Source organism: Dreissena polymorpha, chromosome 7 (genome assembly GCF_020536995.1).
Source record: "Dreissena polymorpha isolate Duluth1 chromosome 7, UMN_Dpol_1.0, whole genome shotgun sequence".
NCBI classification, from domain to species: Eukaryota; Metazoa; Mollusca; class Bivalvia; order Myida; family Dreissenidae; genus Dreissena; species Dreissena polymorpha.
In genome coordinates, this window is record NC_068361.1 from 55705507 (window position 1) to 55722573 (window position 17067).

The window sequence follows — 17067 nt, forward strand, 5'->3', positions numbered from 1 at the left end:
TTAAGTTCACTTGTTTCAGTTGATATGTTAAATATGTTTATCTTATGTGGTCGTATTTTCAGTAAATATGTTTGCTGATCACATGAGACTGGCCTTACGCATGCAAGGCGTGCACAATATTCCTTCAAACGGAACGATCGTCTGCGATAGCGCTGGAAATTACAGACCGGTATGGGATAATTAACCCAGTTATGCCTAGTGGACTCTCCCATCCTTCTAAATTGGATCAATTTATTTCCAAAATTAGGGATGTCTAGTATATATATTTCTATATTTAGAATATTTCTTACAGAAATTTCTTTAAGCAAACGGCGCAGACCCTGATGAGACGCCGCATCATGCGGCGTCTCATCTGGGTCTACGCTGTTTGCAAAGGCCTTTTTTCTAGACGCTAGGCATAAAATGGTTAACTATCTATTTATATAAATTTATTTATATACATTCTAAGTCAAACGCTTAATAAAACGCATACATTTCGTCATTGTATTTCATTCCGATTACTTTAAACTGATAATATACCATAAATTGTTCTTTAAAAAGATATTAATATATTTTATATAATGCAAACGTTATATAAATATAATACAAAATGTGATAAAACATATTATTTATTGCCACATTAGTCTCAAAATGAATGTAAAATAAAAAAGTCGAAACAAGGTTCGAACTCATGGCTCACGGAGTCGTACAAGAAACAGTGGATAGTACTTTATTCCATATTCTTGGTTAAGTTCAACCTGTGAAAATGTAGTCTTTACCAGAACAAATTGATAAGTCACTTGCAAGAATAATAAAAATAGAATTTATTTTAATTGGTTGTGTTAACATACGTGCTAAAACATTTATTAACTTGGACATGTCACACTTCAAGTGTCCTCTACGTCTAAAAATGTCGCTTTCAGTATCAACACTACATGAACGCCAAAGGCGAAGTCCACAAACTCTGTGTGAACACCAAAACCGGGGTGCCCTATGGCCGTCCTGACCCAGAACAACCATGCGACGAACACGACAATGGTAATGCTGCGTGCATTTCATGGCTTCTCCTTCCCATTTCATTAATTTTTTTTCAAGTATATCTTGATTGCTTTGAAAAAATGAGAGTGACTTTGAATGTCACAATGGACTCTCCCATCCTTCTCATGCGGCGTCTCATTTGGGTATACGCTGTTTGCCAAGGCCTTTTTTCTAGATGCTATGCATAAATGGGTTAAAGGGGCCTTTTCACAGATTTTGGCATATTTTGAAGTTTGTCATTAAATGCTTTATATTGATAAATGTAAACATTGGATCTTAAAAGCTCCAGTACAAATCAAGAATAAAATTTTAAAAAAGAAAAAAAAGTAGCCGGTACCAGGGCTCGAACCAGTGAGTCCCGGAGTCATGGAGTTAGTCTGAAGTAAAAACGCATAAGCCCTCTCGGCTATTCCGCCGGATATATACATGTTCAGTATTTTATACTTTATATAAGCAATCTTCGTAGTTTCGTAAATTTAAACGACAACAACAGAACTCTCCAAATTATTCAATCGTTTCGCGTTGCAACGCTTTATAATTTTTAGGTTTTCAAATCGTCAAAAGATACATATAATGGCTATAATGGACTATGGTCAATGTTCAGTAATACTGTTTCCTCACAAATATCATAACTAAAACGAAAATTTGCGAATCTGAAACAACTTTTTTCAATTTTGTCAATTTACCAAACCGTGAAAAGATCCCTTTAAAACATGAAATGTTATGAAGCTCTTGCATGTTTCGAGTATTTAAACTATTTGTATATGAGAAGCATAAATGAAAATTAACTGGTTTTCAGTGTAAAAAATGCATGATCATTTTATGTGTGGTCATACTATTTAAACTCCGCCACTCGTGACAATATGTTTGTCATAACCACTTAGTGCTGCAACAATACGCCAAAAAGCGTATTGCGATATATTGTCAGCTCAAAAACCCGTATTGCAATATATCGCAATATATTGCTTACTTGTACCAAAATTATGACTTGCCAATTACCCGATAATCCCGTATATTCCAGTTTTAAAGCAAATTCTGGTAAATGTTTACTATAAAAATGCTCAAGAATAACACAAAACACAAACATTCACCAATTTTCTTACATATCAAATACATTTTGGCATTTGTTACTATTTGAAGATGTGATGAAATAACTTCCAATCGGGCGTTTTTTTTCCCCACTGAACACGCGTAAATCGCCTGACGTGATGTTCCCGTTTTATACAACACAAATACACGCACACTTTGCACGCGACGTTCTACATGTCTGTATAATTTTTGCGCGCTTTCGCTTTTTATTGAGAAAAAGAATAAAGCACTTTTTTTATTGTCGCGTTAGCATTACATTTCGGAAGCATGTTTCCGAAATTCGGATTACAAATTTAATAATGCTCATTTCAGAATCGAAAGAAACATTTAGTTGTGCGTAATTAATTCAACGAAAATTCGTTTAAAAGCATAGAATGAATGCTCCCATGTAACAACGCTTCTCTGTATAATAGACTTTTTAGAATGCCATTTGTACGTAACAATTTATTTTTACAAAATACCGCTTTGTTTTGTTTACCTTGATATCATTATTTTGGATGGCTTTTCTGAACGAAATGTAGACGCATGTTTGTAAAATTTTCGTACCGGTATGACGAAAATCGTATCGCAATACAATATGCGGATTGCGTATTGCGATATATACCGATATACCGGTATATTGTTGCAGCACTATAACCACTCATGAAATGATAATGCGATCTAACACTGAAATTACCTGATATGCTCGTTATCCTTGCGGTTTTGAAAGTTCCAGTTCTGTTGCTCGAAGCCGAATTTGAACACATCAGAGCTGAGCAGATATCTGGCTCTCATGCTTAGCCTATATACATTAACCCATTTATGCCTAGTGGACTCTCCCATCCTTCTAAATTGGATCAATTTATTTCCAAAATTAGGGATGTCTAGTATATTTATTTCTGTATTTAGAATGTTTCTTACAGAAATTTCTTTAAGCAAAGCCTTTTTTCTAGACGCTAGGCATAAACGAGTTAAAACTCAAAATGTTATAAAGCTCTGGCATATTTCGAGTATTTAAAATATTTGTACAAGAGAAGCATAAATACGAAATAAGTGGTTTTCAGTGTAAAAATTGCATTATCTTTTTCTGTGCAGTCATAATATTAACACTCTGCCAGTCGTGAAACTATGTTTGACATAACCACTCATGAAATGATAATGCGATCTAACACTGAAATTATGCTCTTTATCCTTGGTATTTTGAAAGTTACAGTTCTGTTGCTCAAAACCGCATGTAAACGCGTAAGAACTGAGCAGATATCTGGCTCTCATGCTATGCCTATACATTAAACAACTGTGTGTCCAACTGGATGCTGTCTCAAAAATTCTGAAAGGCGTTTTCCCAACAATGACTGCGATTTCAGCGTTTTGTCATACTTTGTAGCATCGCGACCGGAACTGTGTTCGGAGAAACCGGATCTGGTTGGAACGTGCGATGACTCGGAGACGGAGAGGTACTACTTTAACCCTGACAGCGCTTCCTGTGAAATGTACATAGACAGGGGTTGTAATGTGATGACCCCTAACAGCTTTAACGACCTGGTGGCTTGCACTAGTGTTTGCGGTAGGTTAAACAAAAAATTATATATTTATTTAAGTGTTGTTGCTTTTTTATGTTTTGCATTTTTTATTACTGGTCCTGTAAATGTGTTTTGTTTAAAGGGGCCTTTTCACAGATTTTGGCATGTTTTGAAGTTTGTCATAAAATGATTTATATTGATAAATGTAAACATTGGATATAACAAGCTCTAGTAAAAATTCAAGAATAAAATTAAAAAAGGAAAAAAGGTAACCCTCAGCAGGGCTCGATCCACTTACCCCTGGAGTCATGGAGTAAAAAGTCAACGACTTAGACAACTCGGCCATCCCTCCGGATATCATGACATCTGTATTTTATACCTTATATAAGCAATCCTGTAGTTTCACAAAATATAACGACATCAACAGAACTCCAAATTATAAATTCGTTTCGCGTTGCAACGCTTTATAATTTTCGTGTTTTTAAATGGTCAAACGATGCATATAATGGCTATTTTAGAGCATGGTAAATGCTCAGTATTACTGTTTCCTCACAAATATCATAACTACAAAGAAAATTTGCGAATCTGAAACCACCGTTTTCAATTTTGTCAATTTGCCCAAACGTGGAAAGGCGCCTTTAATGTTTGTTAGTAAATGATAACAGTGGTATAAATTGTTTTGTCGCTTAGCGTGCTGGGGTACTTTTTACAAATTGCAAATCATTCTAGTAGGTATACGTGTCGGTGTGATATTAAGATTATTGCTGAACACGGAGACAGTTCACAATTTTTAGTTTGCGCGTAGTGGAAATACATATGTTGAAATCTGCCTTTACAGCGCTGTTATAATGTGTTTTCACACCGAAAACAAAAACCTTTGGCTTATATATTCATAATACATTCACCTGAATCTTGCAACTATGCTTTCTCATGACAGTTACATGATTTCAACAACTATGTCACGAACACGCACTTTGGTAAAAGAAAAACAATATTTGTTTTTTACTTTTTGTCTACTTTTGCATTTCTTACAGCTCCACGACTAAAATACGTATGGTAACATCCACTCATAAAGTGTATAGTAACTTATTTATATTTTTTTTCCAGGGGGATACGGACGATCCTCTCCTTGTGCAGTAAGTATCGATCGTTGGGCAGATATTTATTTTAGATTTAATATACTTATTTTGCGCTAGAAAAAAATGGTGGATTATGTTGCTTGGTTTAATTGTTTAGTCCGTCAGTCTATGAAAACTGTGACAACTGTTTGGTCTGTTCGAAATTTAAAGGCTCTATAAAGGTGACAAATCCAATTATTATGCATATAAACTTGCCTAATTTTTACCGGATTTCAGTTACTCTTGCATAAAAAAAATGCTAATAACACAGCTGAGGTGCAACGTATTGAAGATGTACCCGTTTCATAATTGGAAGAAATGTTAACAACTTTGCAACTATCGTGATGTGTAGCCCCAACGCTGTGACATATGCTAAAAATAGCCAAAAGGACATTCACTTTTTATTCTATTTAAAACAACTTTTACCAGCAAAAAGTAACAAATTAGATCACTACAAACGTTTTGACCATTTTAAGAAGATACATACTTTTCGAGTGATACCGGAAACATTGAAAATCAACGATATATTTTTGGTGACCTGAGTCACTTTCACTTTCACTTTTCCGAGTAAATAGCGATGTAAATAAACTGATTGTTTGTAAACACGATTGACTTGGAAGACACTGTATTTTGAGCTCAAAACAAGTTGTATTGCTCATATTTTTATGGTAATGTCCAATTGCATATACATATTGTTTTTTGATAAACTTTATATATAAAATACGGAAAAAATATTAAAAAATCGGTAAATAATTACGGATCTTCACCTTTATAGAGCCTTTAATATAATAAGCGATATAAAAATGATTTGGGGTGAAATATCTCTATAGATATTATTGTTAAGGGAGGTCGTGTTTTTAAGTGATTAAGTAAGCGACTTATTCTTGAAAATGTTATTTATATTTCTGCATTAGTAATCTTAAAACAGATATATTGTTCAAGACAATTTTACAAGAGTGATCATGGTGGTTATGAGAGACCATTTTTTTGAATAATGTAGGTAATGAAGTGTGCCACTGGTACTCATTGCGTAGTCAACAGCGGGAGCGCCATGTGTAAAGGTTAGTACGATGTTGACTTACAACTGTGTGACATTAGCCAAAACACAAATATTCTCATAGAGTAGCTTTTCTTCTCAGACGTCAGTCCTTAACATTGATAATAATTCCAATTTAGGAAACTTGGCAATGATTGCGTGTTTTTTTTCTTGTTAAAATATTTTGTTAATGTGCAAGTTATATTTCAGACGCAAAATAGCAAACGATGTTGTTGATTGTATTGTGAAAATGAATATTTAACATTTTAAACCGGTTACTGATGGAGAAACGTTTATTTTCAAACATATTAAAACTAAATATACTATATACATGTACTTAGGCAGTGTCATTGTTTCATTTACGTTACGTGATTGTATGCTCCCTCGTCTAGCTTTGGGCGAAAATAATGGTTCCGGACATCTGGAGCCAGTTTGTGACAAAGAAGGAAAGTTCATGAAAAGGCAGTGTTACCAAGGCGTTTGCGCATGCGTGGACCCAGATACCGGAAGCGTCACGAACGCCACCGACTGCAATAAGGGTACGGTAACACATTTACGAAACCTTAATGTCTGTATTTGTGGTTGTTTTAAAAACATAGTGAATCAATTTGAATGTTTGGAAGTTGTATAAGAAATGCACACAATTAAAAAAAGCAGTACCTTCAGGAGTACATTGTGAAATTTGAGTTCGCCTTCAAAATAATTTCCAGTTATGTATGTTGAAAAATAAAGAAATATTTATTTAAACCTTTTACAGAGCTTCCAGTCGGACAAGCAACAAACAACGTTGACTTTTCGTGTAAGTTTCTTTGTTTGATTTGTGGGATTTTAACGCCATTGATAGCATTTAACAGTAACAGTTAGGTAAGGACCATCAACTCACACTTTCCGTATTGAAGCTTAGAAAACCAAAGATATTTACCAGTACTTAGTGATCATAGGTATGTGCGAGTCAATGATAACTGACCAAATTAATTTAGATGTATGGGGCAATGTCCGTAGACATTATTTCCCATTCAATACAAGATGTATGAACGGGCTGAGATTCGCACTGACGACACCCGGTTTGGCAGACCATGGCTCTACCAACTGCGTTCGAGTAACAAATGTGTATCATATAAAGCATTATGTATATAACACAATGCACTAAGTGACAAAGATGGTGTGACGTTCCTTTATGCACATTAATGCCTTATTTGAACGTCACATAGCGCGCGTTGGAACATAAATTTTGAGAGCAGCTGTGTAGTTATTACGTTTGACCATCAAATCGTACAAGAGTCGCGTCTTACCAAAGTTTTGATGTCTTTGTATATATAATATATTATTATAAAACATATGCAAACACTATATGAATGGTTGTTCTTTCCGTACGTAAGTCTGACTATAGGAGTAACACGAATTTATAAATGGCGAAAGGCTATGTGATTAAAAACAAAAACCACTTAAAGTATTTTTTTACCTGAAATAATTAAGAATAGCTGCACACACTACCAATTAAATGCAAAAACATTCTCAACTCGATATGAACTGCGTCTCATGTATTGCAGCCTGCGGCCCTGGTATCTCGACCAAACGCATATACTGCCCCAATGACGGGGACGGTTGCAATGGGTGCCGGATCCAAACGATGTCACATCCCATGGAGCAGTGTTCCAAATGTAAGGGGAGGTCATGGTATTGTTGATTTCATAAGGATTAATTTCAACATGCATTTACAAGAAATTGGAAAAATAAAACAACTTTTGACGATGACGTAAGAACGATGGCGTCATACGACTTTTGCCATTATTTTCCAGGTCAGACGTGCCCCACCCAGTCGCCACCAGCGTGCGGCGCGCAATGCAATGTGACGTCAGTGTGTAAGGAGCGACCGTATGCCCTGTGCAGAATCAACAAGTGCGACTGTACCGCGGAATTTGTGGAGAACGGAAAAGTGGTGACCAACTGCGAGAAAGGCACGAACAGACAATAGTTTTGTTAATGTATGCTATGTAGATCTAGTTAACTATCGATAATTCTAACAAGCTTCTCGGTCCTCAGTCTATTGACAAAGAACAAAATACGCGCTGTAAAACTAGATCTACGTGTACAACGCAAACCCGGGGGTGAAACGATGTACAGCATATGTGTTTAACTTTTATTGGAATGTTTTTTATATATGTTTGTTTTATAACAATCGAAGATTAACGTTTTTCTTTAACGTATAGCTCAATCAAAATGCGAGATGAAGAAATTGTCATTGGATCAGCAAGCAAAGCAGGGTTCGTTAAAAGGAGAGGTATGGTTTAGATTTGTTAAATGTATGTACATTGATAAATGTAATTCGCAATGGGTTCCGTTTATTGACCAGATATCAATTACAAAAACATTTAAAACGCAAACCTTTCTATGTCTTAATAAGATGTCAAATGCTTTAAAGGGGCCTTTTCACGGTTTGGTAAATTGACAAAAAAAAGTTTCAGATTCGCAAATTTTCGTTGTAGTTATGACATGTGTGAGAAAAGAGTGACACTGAACATTAAACAATGCTCTAAAAGATCAATTATATGCATCTTTTGACGATTGAAAAGCGTGAAAATTATAAAGCGTTTCAACGCGAAACGATTTAATAATTTGGAGAGTTTTGTTGTTGACGTTTTATTTTGTGATACTACGACGATTGCTTATATAAAGTATAAAATGCACCAGTTAGTGCACGAGCATGGATGGTCGAGTGGTCTAAGCGATAGACTTTTACTCCAGGGGTAATTGGTTCGAGCCCAGTAGAGGGTTACTTTAAAGAAATATTTTAGTATTTTTTATTTACTAAAGTTTTTAGATACAATATTTACATTCATCAATAAAAAGCATTTAATGACAAACTTCAATGCATGCCAAATTCTGTGAAAAAGTGCCTTTAAAGTATATTTATAGGATTATTCAGTCATGTGCTTTTGAAACCATTGAACTTATGTTGAATTCAATATTTTATAGAACATTCAAACTTGATCAATTATGTGTGTACCAAAAAGACTCTGTGTACGGTATAGTATTTAATGAATTACAGCTAGTTGACGACAAGTAACTTTTGGGTGAACCATCTAAACTGTATTCTCAGAACAGCGCACAAATCACTAGGCAGGTTCATGTTCCGGCTTATTTTCTATGTATTCATATTAAAAAAAAACAATATTTGAATACCCTGTTGCCCAGACACATGTTTCATTTCATGATACAAGTTTATTGTCAAAATTAGATTAACCCAATCAAATCATTATGAATAAATGCGTTTTTCTCTTCGCTCGCCACAGAAAGCACCGGAGGTGCAGTACCGGTGCAGCAAAACGGGGTCATTTGAAGTCATATGCCAGGCCGGAAGCTGCCACTGCCTGAACGCCACAAGCGGGGATCCAGTAGGATCGGCAATACGTGGAGCTTTGGAATCTGTTGATTGTAGTATGTAATTTTTAAATTTAGAATTCATAACATAATGTAAAAACAACAACATTAGTTTAAATCAGCGGATCGTGCAATGCACAGCAAATTTAGCATAAGCAAAATATTATTTATTTTTTTAACTCCGGTTTTAATCCTCTGGCAAAAATAATATCATTGGCATAAGAAGTTAATGTGCATCATTTAGATCATTATTTAGTTAGAAGAAGGAATCCAAATCGTATGAGCTTTAAGCACTTGTTCTAAAGTTAAAAAGTACGTATTACAACATTTTGACATTCAAAGAGGGATATGTGTTACTGTCTGTTCAATATCCGTTAAACGTAAGGTTCTGATATAAAGTTATTGCTCTAATGATGATTATAAACAAGCACAATATGGGCATCAAACTTAAACGTTGAACTGTGCATGTTTGTGTACAGCGGAGACGCAGATGAAAACTAAACCGAAGTCAGTCAAGGTTCGACTTACAGTGGCCAAAGACAAGAAACTGGCTGATTTCAGTGCGCAGGCGCGGCAGGAAATTATAGAGTATAGAACTGAAATATTGTGAACTTCCTCACCTTTATAATATAATATGAAATCGGAATGTGTTCTTTTAATACATTGGTCATAAATGAAAATTGGTTGTTTAATGTTAACAAATTATACTATTCCGTCTGTTGTGTAAAATGTTTTTCCATATGAAAGCACTTGATGTAAAATGTTACAACGTATAAACATTTGATACATGTATAAATGCAAAAATTCATTTAGAAAATTCATACTGTGGGTGTTTGTTATCTAGATGACAAACTGTCTATGCTATATCCATTTAAACATAATTTGGATCGACGTTTCCATTTATCATGTTCTTATGTTTTATTCAGCAAAATCAAACGTGAAATGGAAAAGAAAGCTCCCGGATCAAATGTCACAGTTGTGGTGAGTGGTTGATAACATAAGTTTCAAGGGGCTACTCTTGAACAACACAAATAACAACAGCAATAACAAGTATTACTACCAAACAACAACTATATCGATAACAATATCAGGTTAAACTACATATACAACAACTGCAATAAAAACATTAGCAATAAGTGTAACAGCTACTTAAGCGTTTTTGTTATACGTAGAGCAATTGAAAATAAAATGAATATTTATATTAATATTTAATTAACTGCGTAACCAGTGTATATATATTAATATTTAATTAACTGAGTAACCAGTGTATATCTTATAATTTATACTATACTTTTTTCTGTGAAATTTGTCTACAATAGTTGCGAGACGGTAGCATTCTCGCTGACGTTACAGTTGAGAGTACGGGTCAGAGTGACGTAGAGGGAGTGGACATAAATTCGGCCGCAGAGTCCTTTATTGCAGAGGTCAGTTGACAATATTTGTTGAAATATGAATTTAGTTTAAAAAAAAAGTTACATGTAATTGTTAAGCGTTCATGATTGCTGACTAGTCATCCTAGTGGTTAAATCCTCGCGCATCGAAACTTGAAATATTATTTCCGTTTCTTTAAAAACGTTTACCTCTACATAGAGTCTTAATTGTAAATGGTTATAAATGATTACTCATTAATCCATGTTTCGCCCCTTTTCTGAAAAAAAAACCATACAGGTTTGCATTTAAGTGACAACAAATTAATCATTAATCATAACAAATTAAAATGATGTCATTTACTTTCTAATAACTTGAACGAAGATATTATTGTGTCTGACACGTTAGCTTGTTTGAATTTAAAGATGCAATAAGGAAAACTGATGATTATTGTTCTTCTTGCACACACCCTTAACCCAACAGGATAAATGCTATGCTACCAGGATCTCCAGCATTTGAACAGAGCTCATGCAAATGCATGTGCTTATAGTCTGATTACTATACTAGCCTTATGCGTTTTAGGAACGGCCCTATACGAGACCCATATTCAACTACTTTGGCTTTTTCAGAACTACTTTGGCTTTACCCCCCCCCCCCCCCCCCCAGTGGCTTTACCCCCCCCCCCCCCCCAGATCACTGGGATATAAGTCGTCCGTCTACATTCGGCGCAGTTTGCAGCCACGACACATTGGCACACATTGGCTTTTTTCCGTCGCAGGTACCCATTTATACTCCTGGGTGGAGAGGAGCAAGCATGGGATTAATTTTTTACTCAGGAAAATTCCGTGGTCTAAACGGGATTTGAACCAGGGACCTTCCGGTTCCTATACCAGCATCCTACCACTAGACCACGGTCCCAATAATTGTGTTCAAACTTTTCAGGCAAACATAAACGGCATAGAATTGACTGTAGGCGGCGAAACTTTCAGTACGGAGACCGGGACCGCCTCCCTCACGGAAATAGTCGTTGAGAACCCGGTCACAGAGCGGCCGTCAGAACGGGACGACAACGACGACAAGAATAGAAGGAATAGAATCATCATAATTGTTGTTGTTGTTGTGGGCGGGTCAGCGTTGATTGCGATCGGAATCGGTATCTATGTAAGTGGAAAGACGCATATGGTCAGATGTGTAACGGTTTAAAATTACTCGTAGAGGTTAGCATAACAAGATTCTGTGTGTTTTTTTTAAATGTCTCGTTTACTGAAAAAGTAATATTGATGCCATCTTAGAAGTTTTTGTCATATATAAGTGTGTCATGAATGAGTGCGTCATATGTGATAGTGCCGTTAATACATGTGCCATATATAGGAGTAACAACCTATGATGTGTCATATATGAGTTGGTCAGATATGAGTGTGTCCTATATGTGAGTGAAATATATGAATATGTCATAGATGAGTGTGTCATATAAGAGTCTGTTATATATGAGTATGTCTGATATTAGGGTGTCATACAAGAGAGTGTCAAATATGAGTGTGTACAACAAGCAAGTGTCAAATATGAGTGTGTACTACAAGAGAGTGTCAAATATGAGTGTGTGCTGCAAGCGAGTGTCAAATATGAGTGTGCACTACAAGAGAGTGTCAAACATCAGTGTGTACTACAAGAGTGTCAAATATGAGTGTGTACTACAAGCGAGTGTCAAATATGAGTGTGTACTACAAGCGAGTGTCAAATATGAGTGTGTACTACATGAGTGTCAAACTTGAGTGTATACTACAAGAGAGTGTCAAATATGAGTGTGTACTACAAGCGAGTGTCAAACTTGAGTTTATACTACAAGAGAGTGTCAAATATGAGTGTATACTACAAGCGAGTGTCACATATGAGTGTGTACTACAAGCGAGTGTCAAATATGAGTGTGTACTACAAGAGAGTGCCAAACATGAGTGTATACTACAAGAAAGTGTCAAACATGAGTGTATACTACAAGAGTGTCAACCATGCGTGTATACTACAAGAGAGTGTCAAACATGAGTGTTTACTACAAGAGAGTGTAAAACATGAGTGTATACTTCAAGAAAGTGTCAAACATGACAGTGTTCTACAAGAGAGTGTCAAACATGAGTGTGTACTACAAGAGTGTCAAACATGAGTGTATACTACAAGAGAGTGTCAAACATGAGTGTATACTACAAGAGAGTGTCAAATATGAGTGTGTACTACAAGAGAGTGTCAAATATGAGTGTGTACTACAAGAGTGTCAAATATGAGCGTGTACTACAAGAGAGTGTCAAATATTAGTGTGTTATATAATAGAGTCATAAATAAGTGTGCAGTATTTTAGGGTGTCATATGTGAGTATGTCATAAATTAGTGTGTCCAATTTTAGTAGGTCATTTATAAGCATGTCATATATGAGCGTGTCATTTATGAGTGTGTCATATGTAAGTATTCCATATTTGAATGTGTCATATATTAGTAAGAAATATATCAGTGCCATAAATGATTGCACCATATTTGAGTTTGTTGTCATATGGGAGTTATGAGAGTGTTAATTATGTGTCAGTGTGTCATATAGGAGTCTTTCATGTATGACAAAGTGTCATAAATAAATGTGTCATTTATGATTGTGTCATATATAAGTGTGTCATATATACTAGTACGTGTGTCATATATGAGTTTTTGTATAGCAGTATGTCATATATCAGTGCATCATATATGAATGTTTCCTAAATGAGTATGTCCTTCTTGAATGCGTCCTATATTATTGTGTCATATATAATTTTGTCATAAAAGAGTATGATATATATGAGTGTTTCATATTTGAAGTGTCATGAATGAGTGCGTCATATTTTAGAGAGTCATATTAGAAAGTGTCCTATACTAGAGTGTCATGTATTAGTGTCTCGTACATGAGTTTGTCAGACACAAGTGTGTCATATTTGAGTGTGTCATATATAAGTGTGGCATATACTAGTATGTCATGTAAGGGTATCTCATATAAGAGTATGTAATATATGATTGTACCATATATAAGTGGGTCATATATAAGTGGGTCATATATGAGTGTGTCAAATGTGAGTGTCATATATAAATGTGTTACATAAGAGAGCGTCATATAATAGTATGTCATGTAAGAGTTTGTCATATATGAGTGTATCCTATTTGAGTATGTCATACATGATTGTACTATATATGAGTGTGTCATATAAGATTGTGTCAAACAGGAGTTTGTCATATTTGAATACGTAATATTAGAGTGTGACCTGTATGAATGTATCCCTTATGATTTTGTCATAAAAGAGTATGATATTTTAGTGTTTGATATTTGCATGAGCCATTTATTTAAGAGCGCCATATTTGAGAGCGCCTAATTTTTGTGTGTTATAAAAGAGTGTATCATATAGGATAATTTCATATATGAGTGATCCATAAATAAGAGTGTCATATTTGAGTGTTCCATATCCAAATGGATCATGTTTTCGAGTGTCATATTTGAGTGGTTCATATATGAATGCGTCCACAATTAATAGGTCATTTATTAGTGTCGTATATGAGTGTGTCATAATGACTGTGTAATATATGATTGCTTAATATTTGAATGTGTCTTATGTATGTTTGTTATATCTTAATGGTTCATAAAATAGTGTGTCATATTTGAGTATGATTATGTGAAATTGCTATATTTAAGTGTGTCATATAACCGTGTGTCATAAATGAGTGTCTCATAAATGAGTGTGCCATTCATGGGTGTGCCATATTTGAGTGTGTCATATATGAGTGTGTCATATATGAGTGTGTCATATATGAGTTTGTCATATATGAGTGTGTCATATGTGAGTGTGTCATATATGTGTCATATAAATGCCAGTCTTAAAAAACCATTTAGGGATAACATGCTTTGACCATTTCAGAATAAATGAATTTGTTTAAATAACTATTACCGGTAATATGTTTGTTAACTTAAATTATAATTCAGAGTTTCAATTACATTTATATTAAACATTAAATATCATTACTCGCAGATGTGTTATTGGAAAAAACACCATTAGGGCAATATTTACTTGTTCTCTTTCCAGTGCTACAAAAAGGCTAACAAGTCAAAGAACATGCAGCCATTTTCAGACGTAAGTATTTTCTTAGTGATGCTGAAATATTTCAACAATGTTTACTGGATACGATTTAAAAATACAATACGAGCTAAAGAGAACTAGTTGTGGCTATACTGTTATGTACGTTTATAGATTTTTATCTTCATACTCTTAAGTTGGTGTTCGATGACGCCCTCGTGTATGTACTGACAATATCAATACACGTTTTTCGGAATTATTTATAATACTGTGAAACTTACGAGAAATGTAAGTAGCACATCATTAAGAATGTTTGTCTCTGGCACAATTGCTCACATCGTGCTTGATTTATGTCCCGTATTGAAAGTTTAAAAGAAGTGTGTTCAAGATCAATACCCCAAAACTTGTAACGATAATTAAGAATACACAAAATGTGAGAACGTCTCGAAAATAGCAGAAACTGTGTACTTTTTGTCTATTGTAATGCACACACATTTTGTGCATGCAATTAAGGAATATTCGATATAACACTGCTATAACGTATATTTTATTATTATTATGTTTATGTAATAGTTTAAAAAATGTTTAAAGCAGATAAAGCAGGGACATGTGTTCTTCTTTCAGATCCAAGGCAAAAACAACCCCGTCTATAACAATGAGGTTCAGAATTGAAATAGAAAACAACCACAACGCACGAATGCATTGAAACGCCTGAAAACAACTACACAAGAATATGAAACTGAAATTAAAAAAACAACAACAAGGTTTTTGCATGTGAATGCACGGATCAATCTGAAAAGTATACATTATGCCTACAAAATGTTAACATTCTTCAAGCTTTGTACTTGGTTACCGGTAGATGTAAGGCGCTACTCCTTAACCCATTTATGCATAGCGTCAAAAAAAAAAAATTGGCAAACAGCGTAGACCCAGATGAGACGTCGCATACTGCGGCGTCTCATCAGGGTCTCCGCTGTTTGCTTAAAGAAATTTATATTAGAAATATTCTAAATATAGAAATAAATATACTACACATCCCTAATTTTGAAAATAAATTTGATCCAATTAAGAAGGATGGGAGAGTCCACTAGGCATTAATGGGTTAAGGTCCAGATCAAACATGTGCATAATTCAGCTAGTAAGATAATCACAAGCACCATTGGCTCTGGGCTCGACATGTTGGCGACAGGCATCTATATTTGCATATAGATGTGACTCTATTCTGTTAACGTGTTGGTGTAAAAAATGAAGTCTTCGTTCGACACTACTTTGCTGTTGCAAGTCCATGCTGCAGTTGATTGAACAAAGTATTTGGACCAAAATATTTTGCTGACAGAAATCCGATCAGAATGGACAGATGCACATTTGTTCATGCTTTGCTTTACTTTTTTCTTCACAAAAGCTAGATGTTGTGATTGTTGATAAATTATTTTGTTTCCGACAAAATATTTATTTACATAAATACAAATACAATTTTGTAAATATTTTTCTTCAGTTTTCCAAAAAAACACGTTTACATTGTTTGGTGTTGTTAAATGTTTAAAATTGAAAAGTGAGTTTGGTATTGATACATATATTTTAATGTTTTTGTAAATATATACAAATGGATTGGTGCATATATTCTCTTAAAGTGTTTGTATCTAAAACCCAATAGCGTACTGATATTGTTATGCCTGTTGATGAAGTTATTTGTCATGCTTAAACCATGTTTTTAAAGGAGATTCCAGTAAAAGGTATTTACATTTCACTCAATACTTTTAAATCGTCTTTGAAGGAAACCAGAAAGAACGTGTTTGACAATTATCTGCGTGCTCGTTGGTTACAGTATTAGGTAAGATCGCGTGTTTTTTACAAAAAAACACACGCTTAGTGTGCTTGTATTTGTGTGCTCGTTCCGTTAAATGTTTTGCATAAAAAATGATAGTGTTGCACTTTTATAACGCATACATAATTATTATACATTCCTCGTGACAGTTCTTTATTTTCATGTTTGTTTCTACTTTATTTTCACTTTATTTTCATTATTGTGCCTATACTTTACATAATATAACCTTTTTCTACTTATTTTTATGAATACTCAAAATCAGTGATATATGTATTAAACTTTATAATATGTGTATTATATGCATATATGTCTATACCAATAAATATTTACTTGTATGCATGTTAGTTCTTTACCTATCGTGTTAATTAATGTAACGCGCGAAGTCTTGATGTCACCAATGAACTAGAATACCACCACATAATGTATAACATAGACCATGGCGGCAGAGGCGTTGCGACATTATTCGGCGCCCGGGGACAATGTATAAATTGTGCGCCCCTTCTCCCTGTGAAACATTGGAGTGCAGTATTCGGTGTCACTGAAAAATAAGAGCACATAAGTCTAAACGCAACATGACATAATACCACTATCACCAAACAAGGCAAATGATGACGACGAACGTAGCACGACGGACAAAAGGCGATCACAAAAGCTCACC

The 17067-nt window shown here is 34.8% G+C and overlaps 1 protein-coding gene across 1 annotated transcript in view; it reads left to right on the forward strand.

The window, feature by feature from the left end:
• The window catches only part of LOC127838229 (uncharacterized), a 76575-nt gene extending 59831 nt beyond the window's left edge, over nt 1–16744 (forward strand). The window contains exons 43-59 of the mRNA XM_052365845.1: nt 63–169; nt 903–1017; nt 3470–3649; nt 4713–4741; nt 5724–5784; nt 6152–6298; nt 6517–6558; nt 7310–7420; nt 7559–7717; nt 7970–8040; nt 9053–9197; nt 9620–9728; nt 10067–10121; nt 10460–10564; nt 11451–11669; nt 14594–14641; nt 15209–16744. Coding sequence (XP_052221805.1) covers nt 63–169; nt 903–1017; nt 3470–3649; nt 4713–4741; nt 5724–5784; nt 6152–6298; nt 6517–6558; nt 7310–7420; nt 7559–7717; nt 7970–8040; nt 9053–9197; nt 9620–9728; nt 10067–10121; nt 10460–10564; nt 11451–11669; nt 14594–14641; nt 15209–15256 — 1751 coding nt within the window. The 3' untranslated portion in view covers nt 15257–16744. The remainder of the gene's footprint in view (nt 1–62; nt 170–902; nt 1018–3469; nt 3650–4712; nt 4742–5723; nt 5785–6151; nt 6299–6516; nt 6559–7309; nt 7421–7558; nt 7718–7969; nt 8041–9052; nt 9198–9619; nt 9729–10066; nt 10122–10459; nt 10565–11450; nt 11670–14593; nt 14642–15208) is intronic.
• Nucleotides 16745–17067: the final 323 nt, after the last annotated feature.